The sequence below is a fragment of the Odontesthes bonariensis genome, chromosome 17 (genome assembly GCF_027942865.1).
Source record: "Odontesthes bonariensis isolate fOdoBon6 chromosome 17, fOdoBon6.hap1, whole genome shotgun sequence".
Lineage (NCBI taxonomy): Eukaryota > Metazoa > Chordata > Actinopteri > Atheriniformes > Atherinopsidae > Odontesthes > Odontesthes bonariensis.
In genome coordinates, this window is record NC_134522.1 from 24632981 (window position 1) to 24654681 (window position 21701).

Genomic DNA, 21701 nt, shown 5'->3' on the forward strand with positions numbered 1-21701 from the left:
TACATTTAAAATGTTTGCATGCAATCCCCAAAACAACTTTTTGAACAGAGCAAAAGTAATTGAAGTTCTTTGTTTTCCTCTGACGGGTCACAGTCAGGATGTGAGTCAGAACCCTGAAATCAGCTGGAGTTATGTTTCCCACTCAGTGGAGATGAAGTGCAGCCACACCAGAGGTAAAGGTCACAGCCAGATGTACTGGTACAGGCAGCGTCCAGGACCAGAACCCTCATTCTGTGCACAGCTTTCAGTGGGGAATCTGAAGACAAATATTCAGCCATCAAAGACAGCATTGAGACCGGGGCTGTGACTGTGAAAAAGCTGCAGCCTCACAACAGCGGTGTGTATTTCTTCACAGGGAAGAGACGAAAATGAGTGAGAGCAGCTGAACAAAGACCGGTTGCCAGTTCATCAGGATGCACTTAGGAATCTGTTTGACTTTTATGTCTTTCCAGTAGATGGTGCTGGAGCTCCAGGAATCCTTCTTCAGTTTTAACTGTCAGGTTTGAAAAGGGGGCGGGGCGTTTGTAAGAATAAGTGTGCAGCGACAAGTTAAAGCCAGTCTTGTTTGTGTGTCCACTAAGACACACCTTTATCAGACTGACTCTTTCTCTTTTACTTTGCCTCTCTCACTGATAAAAAATCTCACTTTTTAATACCTTCAGCAGATTTACAGGAATTCTTTTTTTCTATTTCTAGGTGTTCATCTGGAAGTTGAAGTCGACCAAACACCCCAACTGCTTTAAGAAATCCTGGAGACAAAATCCAGCTGGTCTGCAGCCATGAAAAGACTGACTACAGACTAATGTACTGGTTCCAGAAATGCCCTGCAGACCAAGCTCTGCAGCGCATTGGTCATGTGTACCACAGCACCACAGAAGTTGAGAAGTGTTTTGAAAAAGATTTTAATATAACTGGAGATCTGAGTGGGGAGACGGCAAAGAACGGCTCTCTGTTCATCGTGGACCTGAAGGCTGAACACACTGCAGGGTACTACTGTGCAGCTAGCTGTGCACATCACCTGCAAACCAACACTCCCTCATACAAAAACTCACAGTTAACTTATTTTCTGAATCAGTGGGTTTAAATTAGAACTTGATCAAGCTCCTCCCAGCTCTTGGTGTGATGTCAGCAGCTGATACTGAGTTGACTTCCCTTGTTTTTAGTCAGATCAGTAAAGCATCAGTTGGATTTGGGTCACTCACTGTGTTGATCAGATTAAACTCTGTGACACAGTGTTTGATTTACCTTTTTGACTTTTGAGTAACCTTTATGTTGGGACAGTCAACATGTTCCGTTTGCTCTTTCTCTGCTGCTTGTCTGGTAATCATTCGTCTGAAATCACTAAATTCATGACATTTACCATTTATCATTATCTAAAATGTTCTATTGTCTTTCTGTTTCCAGCTGTTAGTCTGGGTCTTGAGGTCCGTCAGTCTCCCTCTGATCTCATCAGAAATCCTGGTGACAAAATGCAGATTTTCTGCAGCCACAATAAAACTGACTACAGAGTGATGCTCTGCTACCAGCAGTCACCTGGAGACACAGCTATGAAACTCATTGGATATTTGAACTACAAAGCTGTCACAATGGAAGACAAATATAAAGATGGTTTCAGTCTCACTGGAGATTTGGGTGGAGACGCAGCAAAGAATGGATCTCTGACCATCTCAGATGCAGGAGTGAATTACAGTGCAGTTTACTACTGTGCAGCACGAGAAGCACAATGACAGAAATCCCCTCTGAACTCTACAAAAACTGCACACAAGTCTTCTTCTGCAGGTGTTTTTTTAGAGGGGCTCCCAAAGCAGCTGCTATGTGGTTGCCTTTCAGTTTGATGCATTCGTAGCTCACTTCAGTGACACTGTTTCTGTACATTTTAACTTCGTGTCTCAGTTTAGCACGATTTATACATCCAGGAAGGCAATCTACAGTAGCAAGAATATGTGAAGCCACTCCCTCCTTCCACTTGGTTTCTTCATCACATCATCATTCATTCGAGCCATGATCTGATCCTCATCATGAATACAGAAGCTGAGACTGTTCTGACTGTATCAACTAACATCTGCAAACCTGTGAAACATAAATAATATGTTCTTTAAAAGCTTTTAATGAATGCTCTGTGTTGATCAAAGAAAACGTTCTGCCTTCTTTTTTGTTGCGTGCCAGGTAATTATTTGAAAAAGTATTTCATCTTTTGAATGTGGACATGCATCCAAATGCATCCTGATCCAAAGTTCTCTTTTGCTCTTGCTCCACGAGTTAGTCTGGGTCTTGAGGTCCATCAATCTTCCTCTGATGCCATTCCAAATCGAACACAAATCTTTATTATTACATAATATATCACAAATAATTACCTCAGTGACATCTAGAAAAAAAGAATCACTTAAGAAATTGTAAAAAGTTCTCTCACAAAACCAGTGTAGAAAGTTTTCTTTTTGCAAGCTGTTCTAGACATTTTGCCAAAACTACTTCACAATCACTTAGAGAACTTCAAGTGTGTTTTTGGTACAATTCTAGCCACTAAATGATGTCTGGACCAGGGGAGCGGCACTGTCAGGATTCTCTTCCTGGACTTTTCCATTGCCTTCAACACAATCCAGCCCCTTGAACTCCAGGAAAAACTGACCAGAATGCGAGTGGACCCCTGCCTGGTTGCTTGGATTTCCAGCTACCTCACCGACAGACCACAGTACGTCAGGCTGAAGGACATCACATCCAACACTGTGGTCCGCAGCACTGGAGCTCCACAGGGGACTGTACTGTCCCCCATCCTCTTCACTCTGTACACCGCAGACTTCTGCTACAACAGAAGTAACAGCAGGACAGAGGGACTATAGGACAAGTGGCAGTCAGTCAGTCTGTCCAACCAACGTGCAATAATCTCTGTGGTGTGCAATAATCTTACTTTTATAATTTTAATCTTACTTTATACTTAGATTTATATATGTATTATTATTTATTTGCATCATTATTATTGTTATTATTATTATTATTACTATTTTCATTACTATTACTAGTATACTACTATTAGATTATATTATTATCATTATTATTATGATCTTTTTTATCTTTATACAGTTACTGGTTTTGGGTGTTTTCCACTTCTGTCTCTCCTGTACATTTCTGTATATAAATAATTTTAATTTCCCCGAGGGAACCTCCCAAAGGGATTAATAAAGACGTCTATCTTTCTATATGTATCATTTCATCTTTTTTTCCAAGATGACTCTCCACACAAACTGGAATCATCTTTAGGGTTAATTTCTCCCTCTGATTTATAACAATGGAAAGAGTTCAAATAAATACCAGTAGTGACACACACTGGCCTAAATCTGATATGACAGGTAGTGGTGATTAACCATCCTAAACAGACAAAACTGATGCTTACAGCAACACAAGAACCAGGGACAAAGAAGTGAACGCAGATCAGTTTATGACTCAGCAGGTAACATGAAATGTAATTTAATCTTGCATTTTTTCTTGTCCATCTAATCTGTTGACGTTGAAGTTGCTTGTTCTCTCTTCAGCAGATTATTTAGCCAACTGATATACTGTAAGTTACCATGTACAATTTATTACGAGATGGTGGGGGGTTAAGAGTTGCCACCTGAGATGTTTGACATCTCCAACTTCACCACTAGGTGACACTGCTCTTTATCTTAAAAGCCAATACAGTGTCTGTATAATATCAGGGAGACACTACACACGTAAATGAAGCACTCTTATGAACAATAAATACTAATATTAAATCATACAGATATTCCTCTAAATCAGTACGTACATCATCCTTTAGTCCTGGAGAAAAATACACAAAAAACAAGTTGCTGATGTAAAAGAGCTCTCAGTTATACACACCATTTCCTGCTCCTCCTTCTGATTTACAGAGTACTGCAGAGACTCCAGTTCGTTCCTGACATGCAACATGGAGCCATCTCTTCTCATCATAAGCATCATCACTGTATGCTGGATTAAAGGTATGACTTAACTCAATGCTTTTATTTTATGGAAAGCACTTTGAATTGTTTGTACATGAAATGTGCTATATAAATAAATTTGATTCGATTTGATTTTGATTTGATAACTGTTTTTTAGGCAGTCGAACAAGAAAACTTTGAGGATTGTGGAAACAAATGTAATCTTCACTGAATAACTTTTTTTTTTTTTTATGACAGGAATTTACCCCAGTAAAGAAAATCAAGTTTTTCAGAGTCCGGCTTATGTCTTGGGGAAAGCCAACAGCGAAGTCAACCTGACCCTCTCACACAACATCTCCAGCTATGACACGATTCTCTGGTATCAGCGCTCACCGGGAGACACCTCCTTGAAGCTGATTGCCTACGTGAGCTACAAAACACCTACAGTTGAGGCACAATTTCAGGGCCGCTTTGCAGTGAGTGGCGATGGAGAGAAAATGGCTCATCTTCACATTCTGAAACTCACACCCTCTGAACACACTGGAGAATATTTTGGAGCAGCAAGTATGCACAGTGAGGAAGATAGTGATTCTCTCATACAAAAACCTGCATTATGATCTGGCAGATAATGGGACACCAACAGGAAACCTCTAAATCCATGTGACTCTGTGGTAAAAATCTAAAAAACAACAGCAAAACATCCATGATGAACTGTTGCAAGTATGGATGTAAAAGAAACTTATGGAAATGATCAGGAAAATCTGGATCAAATGCTTCCATGTGAAACTTGGTGTATTTAAGCAGTTTTCCTCCCTTGGACATACTATGTTTCACATTATAGAGTGCCTTACAATAATGTTACCTTCCATGGTTCAACTTCCAGCTCTACAGACAAAGTCACAAGGATGCAGGAGATAGTTCATGGTCATTTACAGCGAAACAACCCATAGTGTTACACAATCCTTGGAAAAAACATATGGAACAAATGCTCTGGGAGGACATTCATTCAGTTTTTATTCTTTGTAGAAATGAAAACTGAAAATATAAAATAATACAAAACAGTGTCGTCATTCAAAGTGTCATCGTTGACGACATTTTCAACAGATCAAGAGGAGAAAATGTCGCTCAATCATACGAGAAGAAATAAGGAAGCACTTCTTAAATTAGATTTCTCAAACAAATCTAAAATCTAAAGTAGAAAATTAAATTAGTCTCCAGTTAAAAGAGAGTACTCGCACAGTTGTGTGAGCGTTCCCACAGTTTTTAGTCGAATTGTGTTGCTGTGTTGTTCCATTCCCAACATAGTATACATTACCTCAGGGCCCCTGAGCACACCGGAGCAGCCCCCCAATGGTAAAGAACCCCACCCCACCCTGCCACCCACGCAGCGGACACCCCAGAGGCCCCAGAGCACTGAGCGAACAATCCACCTCAACGACAGCTGCCCGAAGCAGCCCGTGTCCCCCGTGCTTCCAGAGATTAATGATGGGAAAAATTGCTTCAACCAGAAAGTCATTAGTGAAAACACTGTAAAGGATCATAAAACTCCTTCAAGAAGGTAATTCAGCTCATTTAAAAAAAACACGCTGTTAGAACAGAAAATTCACAACAACAGAAATGAAATACAAATAAAAGTCAATATTTAAGTCTGAACTGTGAGAATCTAAAAGCCAAACGTTAAACCATCATAAACGCCTAAACAGCAGAAAACAAGGCTGCTGTGGGCTGGAGAGAAGCAGTGATGGAGTGTGGATGACTGGATGAAAGAGATATTAAGGGATAAATCCTGAATCTGCGTTTGGCAAGGAGGTGATGCCGGAATTTGTTTAGTTTATCATTTATACGTCAAATAATAATAGCAGTTATAAAAGCCAGAGGAACTGAGATGTTATTTTAATTGAATGCATTTTAATGTCAGCTGTGCTTTATGAAACCAGAATGTTCAGATGTTACAGAATAATGCTGTGTCATTGTTATTATCATTTGGTCTAATAAATCAAATTAAAATATCAAATTATGGATAATTAAAATAAAATAAAAAGACTCCCAACAGGGCCGAATATTTTACAAATGACCTTTTGTGGTCAGCCTTTCTATTCCACGGATAAATTCAGAAGGGCACTTCAGAGAATTTGCAGTGGTAATTGTACGTTTACATGGTAAATATGTAGAGGTGTTGTACATTCTGTCAGATTAGCCACACCAGTGTCTGCTCTGTGTAAATCAGCATCAACACACTGAACAGCAGAGAGCAGTGATAACACACTGACATGGATACAGTAGCTGGAAGCTCCTCCCTTCTCATTACAAATGTAGAGGAAAAGAAGATCTCCAGTTCAGTGTGTTTTCGCTCAGAAGCCACAGATTCTATCAATTCTATCCATGTTTATTTTAATCTATCTGGTCAGAAATGTTCACGCTGCTTTTTTCTTTGTTCTTACTTCCAGGTAAGAATCATGAGATGTGTGTACCTTCACATTGCTCCGGCAGACCTTTGCTGTGTGTCTACATTCTGATTCTGTTTTTCTTTTACAGACATTGTTCTATCATCACTTGTCATCCAGCAATCATCTGTGGTTCTTCTGATTAAGCCTGGACAAGAGGCCAGTCTTGAATGTTACCATGGAGATAGTAACTATAACTACATGTTTTGGTATAAGTCAGCAGCAGGAGGCCAACGGGCCATGGACCTGATTGGAAACCTTTATAATGAAAACCCGAATCTTGAGAAGACATTTGATAACCGCTTTACCATAACCGGCCATTCAAAGGCCAAAGCGCAGCTTGTAATCTCCAACGCCAGCCTGTCAGACACTGCAGAGTATTTCTGTGCAGCGAGTCAGCACAGTGTTTCAGCTCGTCTGGCTCCTTTACAAAAAGCTGGTGGCTCATAGCGACACACGTGCCCCTGCTTCAAGCTGCTCGCTGCAGAAGAACTGAGACTTTGGCTTCTTTCTCTGTGCTGCAAAGCCAAAAGAGAAATGTGGCAGATGAATGAAAGACTCCTATGTGGAGAAAAATAATTAGTATTATTACAAATGATTGACCTCAAAACTGGAAACCAAACAGCACCTGTGGCCACCAAATGAAAAATGAGCTCACTTTGTTCTCTTTGATGTATTTATCGTTGCAAATGTGCTGATGTCATTTCCTCCCTACAGATGTCAGGTGTTGGCCCTCTGACTTTCCATTCATTTGGTTCCCTCTTCTAAAGTCCTGATGGCTCCAAGCTTTACCACCTTGGCATTCATTGTATTCTGGGCTGCAGGTAAAACTGATACAAAGAAAAAACACATCCCACTTTACTCTTAGTCGGTCTGTGATAGAGAAATTTCAGTTGCTCCATATTTACATCATTTTAACCCTGAAGAAAACTATTTCTTCAAAGCATTCAGGCAGTGGATTTGATTCTTCATGATTCTTTCTTTCTCCTTTCGTTGTGTCAGGGTTAGGGTCAGGGTCTGTGTGGATCACCCAGTGGCCGCAATACATCGCCAGCCGTCCCGGTGGTCCGGCAGAGATGCACTGCTACCAAAATGACTCTGATTATGAATACCTGTACTGGTACAGACAACTGAGGGGAAAAGCTTTTCAGCTGATGGTGATAGTACTAGCTGGCACTGCAACCTTTGAAGAAGGATTCAAATCCGGCTTTCAGGCAGCAAAACTGAAGGAGAAGCAGTGGTCTCTGACAATATCCAGCCTCCAGGAGGCAGATGAAGCTGTTTATCTGTGTGCTGCCAGGCCACACAGTGCTGTGGAAGACCTCAGGACGGTGACAAGAACATACTGTGGAGAGGCTGTTCATTGTTTTGACACCTGACTCTCATTCATAGTCAAACCAAGGAAGAAAGTAAACCACACTGTGGAAAAGACTGGAACTGAAACTCTTACTATCTATTCTTTGTTACTAACTCCTAAAGACAGGATGTAAGAAAATGGCAAGAAATAACACGCTGAATATATTCAACCAATAGGTGGAGGCACAGCACATGGCATGCAGCCTTCATCATGAGCATGGGTTGATATCTCAGCCAAAAAAAACACAACGCCCTCCGTCTTTACCCCGATCAACCCTTCCCCAACATAACTACATGACAATGCTCTCATCTATGCCAACATTTGGTTTCCTCTTCATCTGGATCTCATGTAAGATCTCAAATGTTCCTCTGAACTTTCCTGTTTAATGCAGATTTGGCACTGAGCCACTGTTTGCTGCTGATTTCTCCACAGGTCAGGTGAGTGCTGTGACATTTCACCAGTCTTCTCCTCACATAGTGAGGCAGAGCAGTGAGGTCCACATTAACTGCAGCCATGACGATAACGCCCTCACAGTGATGCTCTGGTATCAGCATAACTGGGACAACAACTCAATGACGCTCATCGGGTACGGGTATGAAAGCTCTCAGACCTACGAAGGTCAGTTTGAAAAGCAGTACAAGCTGACACGAAGAAACGCAGTGGAAGGAGCTCTGACTATACGGAAGGCGGATCTGTCCCACTCGGCTGTTTACTACTGCGCTGCCAGTACACAGTGATGTGGTTTAATGCTGCTCCCTCACTCAAAACCCTCAGCTTGTCTTGTACATGTGATGTGTGTGTGTGTTTGCACATAAAGACGTGTCTTTTTACAGACTGGCACTGGAGCAGCAGCTCAAACCAGCAGGATGCATCCCACCATCATCCTATCTCTTCTCATCTTGCTTCTGTAACCAGGTGGTCTGAACACTCATTCTTGTATCGAAATATCTATGTTCTCAGTTTTGCTGCTGCCACCTAGTGGTGGAACAGAGATAGAAGTTGTACTACACTGATGAGTTTTTTTCTAGTTCGATAGAGACGGACATTTTTTTTTTTTTATATATTTTTTGGGGCTTTTTTATGCCTTTAATGGATAGGACAGTTGGAGAGAGACAGGAAGCAGGGGGCAGAGAGAGGGGAAAGACACGCAGCAAAGGGCAGTCCGGTGCGGGACTCGAACCTGGATAGAGACAGTTGAGCTTAGAAGCCTCAGCAGACAGCTGTTATTTGGTGACAACAGTTAACCACATGTTGAAAAGTAAAACGTTAGCAAGGCTACGTTAGAAGAGTTTTTTGACGTTGAAGGAGAAGTCATCCGACCGCTACAGAGTTACTGACCCGTCTAAACGACGTGGCTCATGGATATCCTGGTGAGTTAAGCTGGATTTACAGTTGACGCGTCTGTCACGGCGGTGGCCGACTGTGACGTCAAAATGACGTTTCAGGCCTGGCGCTTGCCTTGACAAGACGGCGCATCGCGTTGTCGTGCACCAGTCGATTTTTGTAACTTGGCTGCGCCGAGAATGACAAACCGGATGGACCAATGTGAGACCAGGCAGTCAGGAGGTATGTTTTTACAGCACCTGTACGAAACTGCAGTGAAACAGCACAGGGACCAACGTAAACTCCCAAAACTTTGAGATTGAGATTGCCAGAACTTTGGGGAAAGAGGGAGAGTTCTGTAAGAATGTGTGGAAGAAGCTACGGGACAGATACGTGAAGGCAAAGAAGAGGGCAGAGACTCAAAAAGTGGTGATGCCAGGGGCTTCAGACATTCACCTCTTTTAACTGAATTAAAACATTAAAATTATCCGAATACTGCAGCAGTATCATTGATGACAGTGTTCCTGCTCTTCATTGTTTTCTTCTCCACTTTCGTGGTTGTAGAGTAGCGGTAACCTTTATGTTTTTATTATGTGTGATATGAGGAATTGTTGTGTGGTACTGCATGTAACTCGGTTGAGAGGAAGAAAAAACATGCACTCAATGTGGACAATTAATGATTTCCTGCACTTTTTGTGCAGGCTGTTTTTGTTTTTTTTGTTGAGCTGATATATAGATGTGGATTGAGTTGCACCATCTGCCTCCATCTTGCTACTTCCTGGATTCCACTTCATCATTCCCCTTCATCCAGGGGCAGATTGGGAAGTATTTTTCCACCGGGACAATTTTTCCCTTGCCGGCCTCATACCAAAAAAAAAATCTATTGTAATTGTTTTGGTGGCCTACACCTCCTAATGCTAGTGCAGATTTAAAAGCGTATAAAAGCATTTGTTGTATTCTGTGCGGCGCCACTAGGTGGCATACTGGGGGCATATGGGCGGTACGGGAACCTGGGAGGAGAAGAAGTGAATACTGCTGCTGCCAGCCACGTACTTACTCTGCCTGCGATGTATTGTTTTATTCCGTGTTTATTTTCTTCAATATAGTCTAACTAATTACTCTATTGTCTGCACATATATCTCATGTGACATGGGTACACTGGTGTGGGGATGGGTATAGTACTGCATGTAAGAAATATTAACTCAGGATACCACAGTAGTTCCCATTTATTGGAATGATTAATTAATAATAATAATAATTAATACATTTTCGTTCCATATGTGGCCCATTTAGATCAAAACAACTCTCCTGAAACCATTCAATATTCAAATAGCTCAATTCGGATATAACAAGTGAACATGCATTTTTGAAAAAAAAAAAAAAAATTAAACCATTAGCCTGCATGAACCTTGCTTGCTTGCCTTCATTTGCTAGCCAATTTTCTTCCTCTGGTGACACGACGGTGTTTTCATAACTTTGCTTATTTGACTTTCTGGTAGTAGTGGCAATGCTAACATTATAGAGGAAATTGAACATAGCTAATTCATACCAACAAACAAATGCGCAAATCCATTGAGTATGTCATTGAGTATTTAGGTCCTAACACATCATGTTAAATACACACAATTAGCTTGTGTGCTAACCTGACTAGCACACACCAACGTCAATGCAACAATGTCATTTACCTGTACTTTGCCGGTGTGGATTGTGGAATAAATCCGTAATTTTTGAGCACTTAGATACCTCCTCCTCCAACTTTTTCTTCTTTTTAATCCTGGCTTTTTCAGCACCTCCTTTTTCTTTTCGTTTGCCTTCCATGTTGCACTTGACTCCAGAACTGCAGGAGAAGGACTTGCCAGAAACAGACCTAGATGCTTGCCATCACTTGAGTAGACTAGGGCTGAATCTCAGATGGCGCACTTGTGCACTTCGGGCACTATGTTTTAGTGCGTAATTAATATGCCATACGCACTAAAATATGAACACTTCAGTGCACAAGTACTAAGTACCACGGGCTGCCAGTCGGCTTACAAGGGCCGTTGACATTATGTTTAGGCCGGCCGGCCCGGCGGGATAAGTCCCGGAAGTCCAGACGGCCAATCCGCCCCTGCCTTCATCCCTGCTTGCTGGATTTTCAGTCATCATCTCCACCATCTTCAGTCCCCATCACTCCAACTCAGTCTACAGCCTTCTTCACCTGTTATCCAGGATGGACAGTCTCTCCCATAAAGGGTGGTAACTTGAAACTTGAGTGCACTCAAGATAAAAAAAGACTGAACGTGTACATTTTATTTTTATTTTTTTTATTTTCATTTATGTAATTGAGTATACTGAGATTTAACATATTTGCTCAGCGATATTTCCTTTCATATTCTGATAAATTGAGTTGCCATATTTCTTGTGGTGTGAGTCATTACGGAAAGGATCAAAGGATTTCAAGTATTCTGCTGCTTCATTTTAATGCCAGTCTCCTCTTGGAGATTAGATTATAGATATACCTGCAGGATTGGTGAAACACACACCAGGTGGGTCACACTTCCATGTAATGTTATCATGCCTTGAAATTAACAAAAACAAAACAAAACTGGCTAATTGTTTTATTCAATTTTTCATCAATTACTTAATCCACTGTGCAAGGACTTCAAAGAATTGTTTTTTAATCTCTGTGTTATCTGCAGATCAAGCAGAGAGTGTGAAATTCCAGCCATCCCATCCGATAATAGTCCAAGACAAGGAAACCGTGGATTTCAAATGCAGTCACGATGATAATGCTCTCTCTGTAATGTTCTGGTACCAGCAAAAGGACAGCGGTCTGATTAATTTAATTGGATACAGCTATACTGGCTCTGACCCAGTGTATGAGAAGCACTTTGCAACTCATTTTAAGATTACAAGGAAAGACATCCAAACAGGAGGTCTGATTATTAGCAGTGCAAACCTGTCAGACTGCTGTGTATTTCTGCGCTGCCAGCACACAGTGATGTGGTCTAATGAGAAAACATCACTAAAACCTGCTGCTTTTTCTGCTGTTTTCAACATCTTAAGCGGAGGTTGCATCATGCGAGCAAGTGCCTAAGTCCTCAATACACATATACCAAGAATTTTCACAAAGCTAGAATAAGTAATCAAAGTAAAAAAAAGACATGCTGCTCATTTTGTTATCAAACAGTGGATAAGCAAGATACTGACAGATGTTATGATGTTTCTCCACCTGATTATGTTGTTTCTGGAAACTTCTTCCACATTTTTGCTCCACCATGTGTCTCATATTGGAATTTCTATTTTTTTAAATATGCAAACATTTGACATTTACATTAGCTATGAGTTTCTTGTTCATTCTGAGGAGTAGATGTTTACTATTTTGAAAAAAAAGCAAAAAAAAAAAAAATATGTTTGAGTGGCTGACACAAAGAAGGCCCACCAATCAGTCCAGCCTGATACTGAGTAGGTTCCCTTATCCATCAGAACAGCTCTGACCAGTCAGGGCATAAACAAGAAACATCTACAGGTGTGCTGGGGTATCTGCTACAGACAGTGCTTTTAATGTTATGCTTGATTATTTCATCTGTTCCCATACGCCTAATGATGAAGATGCACATTTCTACAAACTGCACCTTTACAAAACCCCTAAATATGCTCAACAAATGGATCCCAATATCTGGTCCCATTTCTTCTTCAAACAAAACAATTTGTTGACATCTCAGGACTAAAGGCTTATGTTAAGATGGATCTTGTTTCTTCAGTCATTTTTAAGCTCTAACATTTGAAATGTCTCCATGTAAGCCTTGCAAGAGGGTGAAAAATCTATCAAAACTGAATGAAACCTGTTGTAAGAACCCCTGGTTCACTTTACATCATTTGTCAGAGGGCAGCAACAATTAGCTCAGCTAAGCAAACTCCTCCCACCAAATCTCAATACTTTTTAGCTAAATTGACCTGAGTTTATTAGCTTAATTTAGTAAATTGTAACATTTGTAGACGGGGAAAGTATTTCAGTGGAGTAAGCCTTCTGCAGCAGCACAGAAAGCTCAGGCCCAAGTTTCACAGATGAGGAGTCCAGGAAAATACATTGAAATACAGTATGAACTGAACAGGAAAAGACAGTTGTTCATGCAGTTCTGCTCAGACTGAACAATTAAAGGAATGCAGTCGCTTACAAATGGTCAGTTTACACGAGGTTTGTCACAATAAATTGGTCCTAAAGAGGATATGGAGTTGGACAGATGAGATAGTTCAGTAGGTAGCTGGGGATGTTTTGAATTTTCTGCGTTAACCGAGCATATCCAACTGATTCCTAGCTCTCATCATCATCATCATCATCATCAATAAGCAAGTTCCTCAGACAAGCCAATTAGGAGTGCTCATAAAAAGTGTTTAATACCAAAAAAAAAAAATCAGAAAAGAACTATTTGCATTAAAGTTGGATCTAAAAATTAAATAAGTAATGTCTTTTTCTTTTTTATTTCTTTTTTCTAAGAGAATTTATATGATTATAGGTAGTCATTTCCTGGGTGAACAGTTGACCCATGTGGATGTTACTGGGAGGATTTCTTACATTTTATATTGGCAGTCACAGTGTAACTGCTGCTTCAGATGTTTGCCTTGACCAACAGAAGCTGCAGGGACGCACTTACTTATTATGGGGAACAAAATCCCCTTTTTTTCTGGGAGAGCATATATTTGGGTGTCTGGAGTCACTAACAACTCAAAACATCTGAATCTGACACAACTTTGGCATTTATGTTTGGCCCCCAATATTTGAAAATCTGTCATTCAATGAGACTTTCAGGAAAAAACTTAGATCATTTTAAAAGGTTATCCAGTCCATTATCTCATTATCTGCACCCAACCTAAACTTCAGATGAATCTTTTCATGAATTTCTTTCCACTTCCAAGGTTGCTCCTGCTTTTTGCTTTGCTATCAGCATCAAATCTCATTCTTACCTGCAATGATGAAAAAACTTATAAACCTTATAATATTCAACAAGCATGTTCTTTATTGTTGTATATCCTGGCAAGAAAAACTGAGCAGCACGAATGACAAGAATAATGTCTCTGTCAACTTCAAAAGAAGAAAAGTGAAGTTTGGTCCGTTTTGAAAATGAACCAAAATCTGCAGCAATGATCCACAAGCATCACATGCAGTTACAAAGTTTTATTTCTATTCTAAATATTTCAACAATTAGTCCAAATTCTCTTTTCAAATCATCCGTCCAGATATGACTTTGAGGAGCTGCAGTGGAAGAATCTTAAGCTGCCGTAAAGAGAGAGCTGCATGTGAAAGCCGGTGGGAAGTTTCCCTGCTTCAAACAGAGAAGTACGGGGAGGATCTGAGCGTATTTCACAGGCTGCTGTAGGTTAAAGCTGAAGCTCCTCAGTGGGACTGAGCACAGTGAGGATTTCATCACAACCAGTGTGATGATGAACATCCTTTGTGTTGCACTACTAATCTTCTCCAGTAAGAACATTTCCTTTCAGTGCTTTCAACAAACCTTTTCACACTTATTAGTTATGATGACCTGTTGTTTATTTACTCGTCTTTTTCTTCTTTTTCAGATTTCTCCCTCTGTGTAAAGATCCACCAGCTGCCCTTTGCAGTCAGCAGAGAAAGCGACAGCGCTGTGACTTTTCAGTGTGAACAAGATGATGATCAGTATTACTACATGTACTGGTACAGACAAAGGAGCGGGAGACTGGAGCTGCTAGCATACTCTCTTGGCAAAGACTCATGAGATGTTGAAGCACCTTTCAACAAATCCAAGTACACCGTGTCCAGACCTGCATTGCTGAGTTCCACTCTGCAGATACACCCTCCTGAGGTTGGAGACTCCGCTGTGTTTTACTGTGCCTCCAGTAGAGCACAGTGCTTCAAAGAGCCTCTGCAGCTAAACAACAACCTCAGGAGAAAGCAAAGAAGAAGAAATGAGGAGAAGAAGTGCTCTGTGCAGGATTATGTTGACATAAGAAACATGTTGGCTACTATCTTTAGTGATGTTAAAACACACACCATGATATAACTCCATGTAAAAGAGCACATTCATTAAAAGCAGGAGAGCTGTCTCTCCATGGTTCGGTGTGGTTTCTGAAAGCCCATAAAGCTGATGTGTTCAGATAAAAGAGCAGGTGTTAATGGGTTAGGTTTCTGCATCCCATGTGACATTACTGCTCTGCACAGTGTTTCATTTTTGTCACTAAATAAAATCTGCAGCTTCATGAATAATTTGATTCTCTGTGCAGCCCGACAAGGTAAAAGTGGATCAACTGTAAGAAGTTATCATACGCTGACCTCTACAGGATCACACTGGGTACTGTTGGTGAAAGGAAAATAATGTCAGCATGCAAAAAGGAGGAACCATGTAGATCAAATCTGCTAAATGTTCTGAAGATAAATAAATAATGTCGTGTTTAATGAGCTCACAGCAGAGTTACTTTACTTCAGTAACAGTTAAGGGACATAAACTTTTATCATTATTGTACGGTTAAACTTTAGCTTCAGATATTCTTCCAACTCACAGATTATTTCATGAGATACAAACTCATTTTCAATATTGATCAAAGCTTTATTGTAGTAAAGCTGTACTTTTAGTCAGTTTTTATGAAAAACTAAAACCATTCAACTTTGGTGACCTGTCAGGTTCTTCAATTAGAGAAAATATGAACTTTGACATGAGCACATATTAGTTATTAATGGATTCAGCACAAAGTGAAGAAATTATGCACAGTGGCAACACTGTTAAATGTAATAGCACATTTCATTTCAGTTTATTCATATAGCGCCAAATCATAACAATGTCATCTCAAAGGAACGTCAAAGATTCAGTCCAACTGAAGCCAGTTAGAATACAATTCATTCTAATATTATGGGAATCATATCAAATCTGGGAAGAACTGGGATTGGACCTATGTGCACCTAAACAAAGGGTGTAAAGACAAAAACAGTCCAATGTTAGCTGAAGTTTGACAGCAGAATAAGAAAAGAAAAATGTGTGTTTCCTCATCACTGTCAAAGAGAGGCTACCTTACATTTTACACTTTGTCATTTAGCCAGAAAGAAAGGCAAGATTTTTACTCAGGACAGCATTTTCTGCTTTAAATTTAGAAAGATTTATACATCTGACTGACAGAGGCCTTTAAAAGACCATCTACAGTTTCTGTCACATGTGTGAGCGACTGTCCCACCCTGACAACTGATTGGATGAAGAGCTGTGACCAGCAGAGATGTCACTTCCTCTGAGCAGCTAAACAAACAGCAACAAAAAGCAGCTTCCCTTTCCCTTCCTCTGTTCTCTCTTCTTTTCTTAGCTGTCACAGAAATAGCAGCAGTCAGGTTGGAGCGCGTTCAGACATCAGTCGGCCCGACCTGCACAGCTGCTCTGACACACACACCTACACACACACAGATGGAGGCTGAGATAAGGAGAAGCTGGGTGGGGGAGGCAGAGAGGAGAGAGCCGAAGAGACACAAGGTTTTTGTATGATGCTTTTTCACCGTGGGGGACAGGGGGCACGGTGATACAATCCCATAGAGCCGCCGTACAAAAACCTCCTTCCATTAACTTCCATTGTGTAGACGGCTACATGCAACTTAGGAGGCTTAACAGAGCAGAAACATGGTTCATCTGAAGGTGCGTAGGATGGTGGAACAGTTGGCCATTCATTAGTCACTTTAGATGGAGATATTTGATCAGAAGGAAGTTTTTGAAGATCTTGCAGTTCATATGTGGAACATTTGGAAGTTTGCTTTGCTCATCTTGACAAAGACAAAACAAATGTTGACATGATGAAGTTCAGCCTGAATGTTTAAACCCTCTTTATCCTCTGGATTATCAGAGTGTGTCTGAACAGGAGGATTCTGGACAGTTTGGGGACTTTTTGCTGGAAGAGACTTTCAGTGTGACACTGGAGCAGAAGCTTACTTTGGAAAAGGAACAAAACTCACTGTTTTGGGTAAGTTGGAGCTCTTACAAGTTATGTTCACTGTATTAGACTTAAACTGGTGGAAATGTTGGAATGAAAGGGAAGGAAAAAGCTGTTGTGTTAAAAGAATCTGCATTATTGAGCTGAACTCAGAGCACTGTGACCAACACTGATCCTGCTTACTTTGGCCAAGGAACCAAACTGACGGTTTTAGGTAAATATTTCACTTTAATACTGTGTTTTGATGGATTACACTTTGGTTAGTTAGCCTTAGTATAAACAGAAGCATCAGTAAAGACTTTTCAGAGATAAATCAGGGAGAGAAAGAGGTTCTTGCTCAGTATTGCTGCACTGTGACAACAACAACGAAGCTTACTTTGGAAAAGGAACAAAACTCACTGTTTTAGGTGAGTGAAGGACGATTCAAACAAAACTAATGAAACAAGATCTTAAACTGAATCAGTGCAGAAACAGCCATCACATCCATTGGTATCTATAGTTTGAGCCCAGCTCAGGGCTTTTTGATATTAAGCTGCAGCTCTGTGCCAACTATGAAGCTTATTTCGGACAGGGAACAAAACTGACTGTTCTGGGTAAGTAAGACATCTGAAAGTCTTCTCATGAACTCACATGTAATAAATAAGTTACAGCAGCTGGTTTGAAGAGGAGAAAACCACCAAAGTTGCAAAAAGCAGACTGTAATGAAACAAATGTTGGTCCTAGATTTAGAAAATTGTCAAATGACAATGATGGTCCAAATGAAAACCACTAAAAGGCAGCCGAAACGCAAAGAAGCAAAGTAAAAGCAGCATCTTGGGCTGTTTTCAGCACAGATCATGTGCACTGTGACTCTGGTGGTTATGAAGCTTTCTTCGGTGCAGGAACAAAGTTGACTGTTTTAGGTAAGAAACCGAATCCAGTTAAAATCAGAACTGCTTTTAGGAATGTTTTGTAAATATATAAGCCTTCAATCAAGAATATTGAAGGTGCTGCTCAATGCTTTTTGCCCTGATGCCTAAACTCTGTCTTAGCACAAAGCAGTTCTTTGTGAGCTAAAACAAAGATTAACACACTGCAGATTCAGATGTTTTCAGCTCTTGTAAATACAGGACGCAGCTGACTGTTTTAAGTGAAAGTTGGATTTATTACTAAACTAAACAGGAGATGAAGAAAAGCAGCATCTTGGGATGTTTTCAGCACAGATCATGTGCACTGTGACTCTGGTGTTAATGAAGCTTTCTTCGGTGCAGGAACAAAGTTGACTGTTTTAGGTAAGATGCACGTTGTGTATTAAGTCTGTAAAAAGTGAAGTGGTAGAATGTTCTATTGAAGGGACATTTAAGCTCATTGGAGTTTCACTTCAGTGCTTTTTGTTCTGAAGCGTAGACGCTGTGTCAGTACGAAGCTTATTTCGGTCAGGGAACAAAACTGACCGTTCTAGGTAAGTAAAACCTCCAAATTTCTTATCATACAAATAACAAGACAAATAGAATATGTCAAAACCGAGCAGGTTTCTCATTGAGAGAGATGTTGTGTGGGTCATAAACAGCTTGTAAAATATGAATATAGATCAGCAGCTGGTGGGTTATTTTTCATTCAGATGGAAGTTCTGTTTATTCTAAAAGCAGAAAGCAAAGAAGTAAAGTCAAATCAGCTGATGAGCTGTTTTCAGCACAGATCATGTGCACTGTGACTCTGGTGCTGCAGAGGCTTACTTTGGTGGAGGAACCAGATTAACTGTTTTAGGTAAGAAAACACTTTGACGTTTATTAAATTTTCTGGAGGAACAATTCAATGCCTCTGAAACTTTGAATACATCACAACTTCTGAAGTAGATGAAGTCAAACTGGTGAGATGTGAAATGGTGAAAAAGCTGGTTTAAAGTGTCAGAGAGGCAGCAGGAAGAGTTTTTGTTCCAGTCGAGAGTCTCTGTGCTCCTACAACGAGGCTTTCTTTGGAGCTGGAACTAAACTCACTGTTTTAGGTAAGAAAACTTCCAACAAACAAACTGATCTGAGCTCCCCTCTTTGGCTCTCTGTGTGTCAGAGCTGTCAGCCACATTCACAACAGAATTAATAGACCTTTGATACGATGGCAGTCAGCAAAAATGCACATGTTTATTTGTTCAGTAAAAATGAGAGTTCTTCAGGAAAAGTGCTGCAGCTCTAAAACATTTGGCTCTACGCCCAGATTCTTCCTCTCTCAGTCAGTTCTTATCAGCTCTGTGAAACACTGTGAATTCACAGTCAGAAGCTCACTTTGGAGCTGGAACTAAACTCACCGTTTCAGGTAAGACAGAAAGATTTTCAGTATCTGCTAATGTAATGCACTGGCAGAAATAATGGAAAATCATTTATTCTGACTTAAACTGAACTTCGATCACTCTTTAAAATGGCTGTAAACTGATCAGGCTTTGGAAAAGCATTGATTTAGAACATGTTTTGTTGGGAAAAAGGTTTATGGAGTGTCTGTAAAAGAGCACAAAGACAGTCTGCAGCTCTCAGCGCTGAAACTTCAGCAGTTTTTTATGCAGCTGTTTATCAGTGTGAACAACTACGAGCCTGCTTACTTTGGCAGAGGCACCAAACTGACTGTACTGGGTAAGAAAAGGATCAAATCTCACGCTTCTTCAGCTCTTTCTGCAACCTAAATCTGCTAAAGGATTGATGGGTAAATAATATTTTGCTGTACTATTTTGGGATTGTTATGCTGGTATGTTGTCAGAAGAAGAAAATCTTAAAAACCTGAAAGAAAAAAGAAAAATGCCTCTAAAAGTTATAAAAAGTGTTAAAGTCTGTACAGACGTGTAAATCCCTCAGTTCAGTGGAAAAAGGCAACATTTGGCTCAGGCCCCAGACTTTGTTATACTTGTTCAACTATTGTGTTGCTTAATCCATTAACTTAAAGAAGGAAGTTTGCAATGAAGACTAAAAGTGCTCACAAGATCCAACGGTGTGTCAATTGCAAAATAGCATTATTTCACTTCCTAAATAGAACTTTACAAAGAATAAATGTCTGATAAATGCTGATTGTTTGATAGGACAGAAAATATTCTGGCAGCCAGATTAAATAGAAGGTAGGGGTCAGCTTTTCCATGTGAGTCAGCAGTGTGCTCTGGCAGCTGCTTGTGGAGAAGGAACCAAGCGAACAGTTCTGGGTGAGATCATTACAGTAATTAACTCAAAGAAACATTTCTATGATGAAAACAACTGATGTTCACTGGTTCTAACATAAAGAAGGGTTATGAGCACACTGGCTTCTCGTCTCTAGCTATAAAACTGCTTTGTCGGCTTGAAGCTTTTAACAATGCAGCTCTGACTGGAATCTGAATGAATTCTTTTCTCTGACTTTCAGAATCAGGACGTAGTGTCACACCCCCATCAGTGAAAGTCCTTCCACCTTCACAGAAAGAGTGCAGAAACAAAAAAGACCAGAAAAGGAAGAAGACCCTGGTCTGTGTGGCCACTGGTTTCTACCCAGACCATGTCAACGTGTCCTGGACAGTCAGTGGAGTTGGACAAAATGAAGGTGTGGCGACGGACAGCGCCGCCGTGCGAGAAGAAAAGTTCTACAGAATCACCAGCAGGCTGAGGGTCCCTGCTGATGTCTGGTTTCAACCTGACAATCAATTCACCTGCAACGTCCACTTCTTCAATGGAACAGCCACCACGCCATATTCTGATTCAATTAATGGTGAAACAGGTATGATACCTACAGGTATGAGCTAATCTGAATCTTTATGCCATGAGAAAATATCTCTCATTGACTAAATTGGTTTTATTCTTCATCAGGTGGTTCAGATGGAGGCATGTCAAGAGGTAAATGTTTTCCTTTGTCCACTGAGTGCGATGTTAACAGTTTAAACTGTTTGCTGCACTGATCATCAGTCTCCACTAACTGATGTTTCCTCTTTGACCTCCCTGCAGAGAAATATCTGAGGGTCACACAGAGCGCCAAACTCTCCTACGGTGTTTTTATGGTGAAGAGCTGCATCTACGGAGCCTTTGTTAGCTTTTTGGTGTGGAAACTTCAGGTTGGTTAAACATGAACCGCAGCTTACATCAGTTATCCAGCTTACACCCTGCTTATTTTAGCATTCACTGTCTTCTACATAAAATCCGCTTTGAGATTAAAGGACTTAAATGTGTGAATAAATGAAATCTGATGACTGAAAGGACGATATGTCTCGTCTTTGTGTTGCAGAGTTCAGCAGGAAAACAGAAGAAGTGAAAACTGAACTGAGGCCTGGATCTACACTCAGCAGGAGATGGATTATTCTGCTGTCTGTAAATCAAATCTGTACAACACAGAACACACTGTTAGTGTGTTGCTGTGGCTTTGCATTCATGTGAGAGTTGCTCAAATCCTGCTAATACAGAGGAACTATGTGCACATTCTTCTTACAGTATAAAAGCTTTTGTTTTGTGTTTTCCTTCAACTATTTCCAATGAATGCTCCTTCTAAATAAACACCTGCAAGTTAATCTTTTTGACTCTGGCATCAACAGTCTATCATCCTACACTGAACATGACGTGTTCCAGAGATAGAGTCAGATATTTTTAGCTGCAGGCTTATCTGACTCTTATTCTGAGAAATCTGTTTCGTTTTCAGAACACAATGTGGAAACATCTCAGCTCAGGAAAGTTCTTCATGTCGGTTTAAGTGAGTCATTAGCCAGGCTTTCCAATAAACTCACAGAAATTGGAATTTATTCTTGTACTTCTTACTTGTGAGTAATGTTCTACC

General features: G+C 40.4%; 1 protein-coding gene across 1 annotated transcript; it reads left to right on the top strand.

The window, feature by feature from the left end:
- Positions 1 to 7120: 7120 nt before the first annotated feature.
- LOC142366889 (M1-specific T cell receptor beta chain-like) lies at positions 7121 to 21438 on the top strand. Its single transcript, XM_075448899.1, has 6 exons — positions 7121 to 7182; positions 7361 to 7671; positions 18342 to 18396; positions 20310 to 20672; positions 20882 to 20988; positions 21159 to 21438. Exons 1-6 carry the CDS (start codon positions 7134 to 7136, stop codon positions 21183 to 21185), a joined length of 912 nt encoding a protein of 303 aa, XP_075305014.1. The 5' UTR covers positions 7121 to 7133; the 3' UTR covers positions 21186 to 21438.
- Positions 21439 to 21701: the final 263 nt, after the last annotated feature.

Coding starts and splice junctions, on each gene's coding strand:
- LOC142366889 (XM_075448899.1), top strand. CDS start 7,134: ATGGCTCCAAGCTTTACCACCTTGGCATTCATTGTATTCTGGGCTGCA. Junction 7,183..7,360: donor CATTGTATTCTGGGCTGCAG/GTAAAACTGATA, acceptor TCGTTGTGTCAG/GGTTAGGGTCAGGGTCTGTG. Junction 20,673..20,881: donor AACAGGTATGATACCTACAG/GTATGAGCTAAT, acceptor ACCTCCCTGCAG/AGAAATATCTGAGGGTCACA.